The sequence below is a fragment of the Rutidosis leptorrhynchoides genome, chromosome 7, assembly GCF_046630445.1.
Source record: "Rutidosis leptorrhynchoides isolate AG116_Rl617_1_P2 chromosome 7, CSIRO_AGI_Rlap_v1, whole genome shotgun sequence".
Classification (NCBI taxonomy): domain Eukaryota; kingdom Viridiplantae; phylum Streptophyta; class Magnoliopsida; order Asterales; family Asteraceae; genus Rutidosis; species Rutidosis leptorrhynchoides.
The window spans coordinates 72,806,227-72,815,307 of record NC_092339.1 but is presented as its reverse complement, the minus strand read 5'-3'; the positions used below and the strand labels follow the sequence as shown (position 1 = coordinate 72,815,307).

The 9,081-nt window shown below is 35.5% G+C and overlaps 1 protein-coding gene across 1 annotated transcript; it reads left to right on the top strand.

Annotated features, from left to right (window-relative positions):
- The first annotated feature begins 3,477 nt into the window (after positions 1 to 3,477).
- LOC139859343 (putative receptor protein kinase ZmPK1) lies at positions 3,478 to 6,224 on the top strand. Its single transcript, XM_071848136.1, has one exon. It carries the CDS (start codon positions 3,478 to 3,480, stop codon positions 5,869 to 5,871), a length of 2,394 nt encoding a protein of 797 aa, XP_071704237.1. The 3' UTR covers positions 5,872 to 6,224.
- The last annotated feature ends 2,857 nt before the right edge of the window (positions 6,225 to 9,081 follow it).

The following is a 9,081-nucleotide window of genomic DNA, read 5'->3' as shown; positions in this document are numbered from 1 at the left end:
CGATCGCATGGGATTTGTGCTTCAAGGCCATGCGATCGCATGGCCCTCTGATCCAGCTCACAAACTTTTAACTTTTTATTTGTCGACATAATTTTATATAATATATATAATATATTTAATTTATATAATTAATTATATATTATATTAATTAACATGCATAGTTGACTTGTAATTTTTGTTCCGATAAGTCGTACGTCATCACTCGACTTATGTCCCGGTTCCGGTTTTTCAAATGTCCTTTCGTACGCTAAGAAAACTTGTATTTTACATTTCGTGTCACGTACCTTTGTCAAAATATTGCCTTAAATTATCCCTAAACTATACCACTCAAAGTATATCTTAAACTTTCGAGTATTTTGATCATTTACTTCTATAAATCATCGTCTCGCTATTTGTTAATATATATATATATATATAATAACAATTCGTTTTTATGACTAAGTTAATATTATATTTTATCGTATTGTTAAATATATATTTTCGATATTAATAAACACGTTTTAAAATACATATCGCAAGTTATTCATATATCTAATTCCATCAGTTGATATTCCTTATTATTGTATGTGTCCAAATTACGTTATTTAAACAAACACTTTACCATTTATTCCGAATACCGTTAAGAATGAATGATTTCCCAAATCAACGTGGACCTTACAACAAAGACCCGTAATAATATCATATTCCTTAAGGGACTCAATAATTATCTTTTAATTCAATCGTTTGGCATAATCTTTTAACTCTGTATCTAAATATATCAATCAGATAATCAAACCAATAAGTTTAATGCACAGTATCATATACTCAACACTTTGTTACGTTTTCAAGTTATGGTATATATATGCATCTATTTACCTATAATTGTTCGCGAATCGTTGAGAACAATCGAAAGGTAATTGAATAGTTCAAAAATTTTGAGATTCAACTTTACAGACTTTGCTTATCGTGTCGGAAACGTTAAAGATTAAGTTTAAAAGTTGGTCAAAAATTTCCGGGTCATCACAGACGAATTCCTCTGAAGTCACACATGGTGTGTCCGCGCCACCATGGAAAGGGATGTTCGTTAGCGGTTCCACAATTGCACATGGGCATTGGTTTGGCGTTGATGCAGGTTGTGTGGTGGGAACTGATGTTGTAGCTGATGGGACTTTCGGGAAAGCCAAACAGGGAAGTTGCACCATAAAGTTTCAGCTGGTTGTTCAACAACATGTGCCGAGGTGAAATGCTTGGAATGTGATATTCTAAGTGCTATACTCTTAATGGTGGAGTATGATAATTCTTGTTAAGAGTTATGATTGTCTGTGATGACAATGATTGTCGGTTTGGACAATGTTCGATAAAGATGCAAGTTTTGTCTCTTGGGAGATAATGTCATCGGCATGAAGATGAGGATCTTGAAGTTGTCGTCGAGGAAGCATCTATATCGGTTATCCTTATAATGTTAAAGTATGGTTATCTTTTTCAATCAAAAATGTGGAGATTTGTTGGTTTTATTTTTTGATAGAAAAATTGATATGGTTACTTTGTGAAGGATGTTATCCCACATAGGTGGGAGGAAAAAGTTGAAGGAGACTTGCTTGGTTATAAAAGAGGGGTTAAGTCTTCATTCTAAATTGCACCAATCAATACACTTTAAGTATTTGATTATTTCTTTCTTTCTTACCATTGTTTGAAAGTTGTATTAGTTAAATATTTTGGAGAGTGTAGTTGGCTTAAGAGAGTCGTCTTATCGTTGTAACAATTTGTGATATAGTGTATTTCTCTCTTTGGGGGCCGGTGATTTTTCTCCTATTTTGGAGTTTTCACGTTAAATCTTGTGTTGTGTATTGTTCTTATTTATTTACTATTATTGTAGGGCTGGGTGGTGGGAATTAGTGAGGCCGTAATTTCCCAACAGGGAGGTGAGATGTAGACAATCCTTTCCCTATCCGAAAATAAAGACAAGTCATTTCTCCACCCAGAGTGAAAACACCCAAAGTGGACCTCCGGCCAATAAGTATGAAATTTTTTTTAAAAAAATTTAATAAAATTGAGACGCAATGAAAATAGTAAAATCAAATTTTTTGGATTTTAAATCCGGTCTAAAATTTAATCTAGGCTCTAATAGTCAGTTAAGTCGTCATAAAAAAATTTAGAAATATTGTCACCAAAAATTTAGAAATATTGTCACCCAAAGATATATTATACCTATATCTAAATGGTATAGTGGAAATGAATAGTCCTATTCATTTTCCCACTTTCACCAAACTTCACCCCTTAACTTTTAATTAAAATACAAATCGAACCCCCCACTTTATACGTTTATTTTTCCCCAAAATTCACAAGCTTAACCCCCCACCTTTTATTAACATACAGATCGAACCCCCACTTTACTAACTTTTTTTTTTTTTTTTTACTAATATTCAATTTTCACAAACTTAACCCCCTAACTTTTATTAAAATACAAATCGAACCCCCACTTTATACGTAAAGTTTTTTCAAATTTCACAAACTTAACCCACTAACTTTTATTAAAATACAAATCGAACCCCAACTTTACTAACTTTTTTTTTTTAAAATAAAACCCGAACGCTAAAAGAAGCATCTTTCACAAAAGGAACAACCCTTCAATGTTATGTCGAAAAAAATTCTTTTTTACAAAATAGATCAAGACTTTTTTTTTAACTCACATTCAAAACGGAGCCCCCGGCGCGAAGCGAGGGCTCCACAACTAGTTTAAACCAAAGAGGATTGTAGCATTAAAAACGTGTTGTGAAGAATAGAATTTTAGTCATAACCAAAGACAATTCGTTATATACGAAATATGCCATTTATAACACGGACATGTACAGAATGAAGTCTCCCTCACGCTAGGATTTGAATTCGTACTTTTCCCAATATAACTTATCTTCTATACTTAATATTAAAATCCTACAGTGATGATGTCATTATTAGACTAAGAAAAAATTAAAAAGAAAAAGAAAAAATCTAAGAATGATGGGTGATGTTATTAATCCAAATAATTTTGAATTAAACTTAAATCTTATTAATTAATTATTATTATTAAATCTTATTAATAATTATTTTAATTCTAAAAATTAAATAATTTTGATTTATTTTAATTAATTATTTTGAATTGAGTACGAGAAGGTATAAAAGCTAGGCAGAATGAAATCAATTCTAAATTTATATTTTAATTTATAATTTTAACATAAAATATTTGACAACCAATATTATCTCTTATAATTGGATGTGGATTGTTTAATATGCATTTTAGGTGTTTGATTAAATATTCAGCTGACGAGTTTCTTAGTCGGACTATGTGGTTCCACGTGTCATTAAACTAAATGACTTTAACATTTACGTTCACTTAATACCTAAAATATATCATTAGACTGTTTCATTAAAAACACCCGTGGTTCTACGGGTCATTTCACTAGTATAATATAAATAGGCGCCCAAAGTAGAAATTTATTCAATTCATATCCATAATTCATGATGCATATCCCGTTCTTATTATTATTCCTCTTACCTATATTAATCATCCTCTCTAGTTCTTCAATTATAGCAACAAATTCTTTTTCACCAAATATTCTAACACAAGGCTCATCACTCTTTGTTGAAAAACAAAATCTTTTGGTATCACCAAATCGCCTTTTTACAGCCGGGTTTCATCAAATAGGCCAAAATGCTTACTACTTTGCAATATGGTTTACGGAGCCCTTATTCGATGGCAATCAAACAATCACTTGGGTTGCAAATAGAGAAGAACCCGTTAACGGAAAACAATCCAACTTTTCCTTGAAAAAAAATGGAAATCTCGTTCTAACGGATGCTAGACGAGAAATTTGGACAAGCGCCACCACGTCTACTTCGCCTTTGCAGTTGCAACTTCTTGATTCGGGTAACCTTGTTCTTACCCAATTAAACGAAAAATCGTATCTTTGGCAAAGTTTTAGCTTTCCTACTGATACCATCCTCCCTAATCAGCCTTTTACCAAAGATACCGTCCTTATATCATCAAAAAGTTCAACAAATTTTTCTTCCGGATTTTATAAACTCTATTTTGACAATGATAATGTACTCCGACTTGTTTACATTAGTGACGAAATAACGAGTATTTATTGGCCACCTACGTGGGAATTACCATATGAAGCCGGAAGGGGTACTTACAATAATACTAGAATTGCTCTACTTGATACCAAAGGCCAATTCTTGTCCTCGGATTATTTTACATTTATAACGACCGATTATGGAAGTACTCATCAAAGAAAATTGACGCTTGATGTTGATGGAAATATTAGGGTTTATACGCTTAACGAAAAAAGATGGATTGTTTCATGGCAAGCAATTTCATTCACATGTACAATTCATGGCATTTGTGGCCCAAATAGCCTTTGTACGTACAATCCAGAAATGGGAAGAAGTTGCTCTTGCATGAAAGGGTATAAGCCCAAGAATCAATCAGATTTGTCTTTAGGGTGTGAACCTACATTTAAGTTTGATAAACGTCTTGAAAGTTATGAATTCATAAAGCTCCCTTCGGTCCAGTTTTATGGATTTAATTCTTTTTTCATGCGAAACAACACTTTTGACGAATGTCATCGGAAGTGCTTTAATGACTCTAACTGCAAAGCCTTCCAATACAACATTGAAAGTGATTATGTCTTTTTGTGTTATACCTACACTTTGTTGTTCAATGGCTACCATAAAGGTACGGGTTTCACCACTTATCTCAAGCTACCCAAGACGGACGTTTTATTATATGATCAAAAGCTTGTCAAGGAGTCTCGTTTGGAATGCACAAGTTCTATAGTTGAGCTGCAACGAACGTATGCCAAAAAGAGTACTAATGGGTCTATAAAGTTCATGTTGTGGTTTAGCATCATCTTCGGTGCAATTGAAGCTACATGCTTTATATTTTTCTATTATATTACCAAACGACAATCGGGTGCAACATGCCAATCCTACCTTGCAATTGCTACCGGATTCAGAAGGTTAACATACGATGAGATACTGAAGGTGACTCATAAATTTAGAGACGAGGTTGGGAGAGGTGGTGGTGGTGTTGTGTATAAAGGGTTACTTTCTGATAATCGAGTGGTAGCAGTTAAGGTACTCCATGAGGCTACGCAGGGTGAAGCTGAGTTTCTAGCGGAAATGAGCCCAATTGGGAGGATTAATCATATGAACTTGATCGAAACATATGGTTATTGTGCAGAAGGGAAGCATAGGATTTTGGTGTTTGAGTACATGGAGAATGGTTCGTTAGCGGAGAAATTGGGTACTAACGAGCTAGATTGGACGCAAATGTCACAAATCGCGACTGGTGTAGCAAAAGGTCTAGCTTACCTCCATGAAGAATGCTTGGAATGGGTTTTGCATTGTGATGTTAAACCACATAACATATTATTAGATGCAGATTATAACCCAAAAGTGGCCGACTTTGGCTTGTCTAAACTATTTCGTCAAGATGTATTAAACAATTCAGTCTTTTCTAGGATAAGAGGGACGAGAGGGTATATGGCTTCTGAATGGGTGTTTAATCTTCCAATTACATCAAAAGTGGATGTTTATAGTTATGGAATGGTGGTGCTAGAAATGATAACAGGAAGGAGTGCCACTTGTGATCACATGACCAATGATAACGAAGGTGTTGAGCAAAAAAGGCTTGTAAGTTTGGTAAGAGAGAAGATTCATGAGGCTGGCGGAAATTTGATAGATACAAAGATGATGGAGATATTGAATCCTATGATTGGAGATGCATATGATAAAGGTCAAATGAAAGACCTTTTGAAATTGGCTTTACAATGTGTCGAGGAAGATAAAGATGAGAGACCAACTATGAGTGAAGTTGTTAAGATACTTTGTAACCGTGAGATAGATGATTAGGCTCACTAGATTTACTTTTATAATCTTGGGTTCTACTTTGTTCTTTACAATGTTGGATGTGAAGGATATCAAAAACGAATTCGGACGAGCAGGGGAGGCGCGCCGCGGCCTTGGAATGCGCGACGCTGCCTAACGCGTGATCAGAGCATCAGTTTTTGGAAAATGACTGTCCGGAGAATAGCCTTTGAGGCGCGGCGAGGCTCGTCTGGGCGTGGCGCGGCTTCGTCTGTCGAGAAGTTTCCAAATTTAAGTTTTTCTTGTTCTCCAAGTTGTTTTTGGCCTATATAAGCATTCTATTGTAACCCTTAGTTGTATCTACGAATTATATCAATAAAAATCTCCTAGTTGGTCTATGGATTAAAGTAATCGACATTCGATTACATATAACCACGTTAAATCTCGTGTTCTTTAATGTTCTTGTTTTATTGTCTTTCGTTTGTCGAAGTGGGTGATTAATCTCAGTGATTAATCTTATTGTTTATGTCCTATAATCCTTACAATTGGTATCTAGAGCACAAGGTTCGTGTTGGGATCGATGGCGGAAGACGGTAAATTGAAGATTGAGCGGTTTGATGGTAAAGACTTCGCCTTTTGGAAGATGCAAATAGAAGACTACTTGTATCAAAAGAAACTTCACCAAACTTTGTTGGAGACCAAACCCGAAGGCATGAACGATGCCGATTGGATGCTCTTGGATCGTCAAGCTTTGGGTGTGATTCGTCTTGCACTCGCCAAGAACGTTGTTGGTAATATCATGAATGAAAAGACAATTTAATTGTTTGAAGGCGCTCTCCAACATGTATGAGAAACCTACGGCGGCGAATAAGGTTTTTCTCATGCGACAATTCTTCAACACGAAGATGAAGGAATGTATGAGTGCAACGGATCATATCAACGAATTCAACAATCTTGTTTCAAGATTAGAGTCGGTTGAAATCAAGTTTGATGATGAACTAAAAGCACTAAGCTTGCTTTCATGATTACAGGAAAGTTGGTCGGGTACGGTTACCGCGGTTAGTAGCTCTACGGGTACTACTAAGCTTGCGTATGAAGGAATTATGGATTTAATTCTCGGAGAAGACACTCGTAGGAGAAGTTCGGGGGAATTGTTATCCGGTTCTTTGTTAAGTACTGACAACCGTGGTAGGAAAGTTGATCGCAGTGTGAAGAAGAGTAAAGGGAAGTTCAAAAAGAGGTATCCATCGAAAGACCGAAGTGACGTTATTGTTGGGGTTGCAATCAAAAGGGGCATTATCAAAGATAGTGTAAGAATGCTCCAGTTAAAGATGTTAACTTGACCTTCGGAAGATACGGAGGATGCACTACTATGCAGTATTGAAAGTTCAGTGGAGTCTTTGGTCTTGGATTCGGGAGCTTCGTTTCATGCTACTCCCACTAAGAGCGTGATGAGGAATTTTCAGGCGTATCAAGGTAAAGTTAGATTGGTAAACAATAAAAGTCTCGAGATTAAAGGTATAGGAGATGTTGCATTGAAGACTACTCTTGGTTCTAATTGGACTTTGAAGAACGTGAGGTTTATTCCTAAGTAAAAGAGGAAGTTAATCTCGGTTGGTCAATTAGATGAAGAAGGTAATGAGGTTACTTTCAAGAATCGCCAATGGGAGGTGATTAAGGGTAGTAATGTCGTAGCTTGTGGACATAAAAGGGGAACTCTTTATATGGTTGAGGTGTTTGAAGAAGACACAGTGATTGCTACGGTTGACGTTGGGGCTAGTTCTACTCTATGGCACCGAAGACTCGGGCATATGGGTGAGAAGGGTATGAAGGTTCTTAGTTCGAGTGGGAGAATTCCGGATTTGAAAAAGATAGAGCTTGGGTTTTGCGAACCATGTACTTATGGGAAGCAAAAGAAGGTAACTTTTGTTAAATCGGGAAATTCACTAAAGTTGAAGAAATTGGAGCTAGTTCATACGGACGTTTTTGGGTCAACGAATGTAGAATCACATGGAGGTTCTCGTTATTATGTCACCTTCATTGATGACGCCACTCGAAAGGTATGGGTTTATTTTCTTAAAGCTAAATCCGAAGTTTTTGGTACTTTTGAGAAGTGGAAAGCTATGGTTGAGAATGAGACAAATTTAAGGGTCAAGTGCTTAAGGTCGGACAATGGAGGAGAATATGGTAGTCTTGAGTTTAAAGACCACTGTGCAAAGTTCGGTATTAGAATGTTGAAAACGTTACCGGAGACACCGCAACACAATGGGGTCGCTGAACATATGAATCGTACTTTGAATGAAAGGGCTAGGAGTATGAGACTACATGCCGGTTTTGAAATGTCCCGTTCTTATTGATTAAAAATGTTCCATATTAATTGATTTCGTTGCGAGGTTTTGACCTCTATATGAGACGTTTTTCAAAGACTGCATTCATTTTAAAACAAACCATAACCTTTATTTCATCAATAAAGGTTTAAAAAGCTTTACGTAGATTATCAAATAATGATAATCTAAAATATCCTGTTTACACACGACCATTACATAATGGTTTACAATACAAATATGTTACAACAAAATAAGTTTCTTGAATGCAGTTTTTACACAATATCATACAAGCATGGACTCCAAATCTCGTCCTTATTTAAGTATGCGACAGCGGAAGCTCTTAGTATTCACCTGAGAATAAACATGCTTTAAACGTCAACAAAAATGTTGGTGAGTTATAGGTTTAACCTATATATATCAAATCGTAACAATAGACCACAAGATTTCATATTTCAATACACATCCCATACACAGAGATAAAAATCATTCATATGATGAACACCTGGTAACCGACATTAACAAGATGCATATATAAGAATATCCCCATCATTCCGGGACACCCTTCGGATATGATATAAATTTCGAAGTACTAAAGCATCCGGTACTTTGGATGGGGTTTGTTAGGCCCAATAGATCTATCTTTAGGATTCGCGTCAATTAGGGTGTCTGTTCCCTAATTCTTAGATTACCAGACTTAATAAAAAGGGGCATATTCGATTTCGATAATTCAACCATAGAATGTAGTTTCACGTACTTGTGTCTATTTTGTAAATCATTTATAAAACCTGCATGTATTCTCATCCCAAAAATATTAGATTTTAAAAGTGGGACTATAACTCACTTTCACAGATTTTTACTTCGTCGGGAAGTAAGACTTGGCCACTGGTTGATTCACGAACCTATAACAATATATACATATATATCAAAG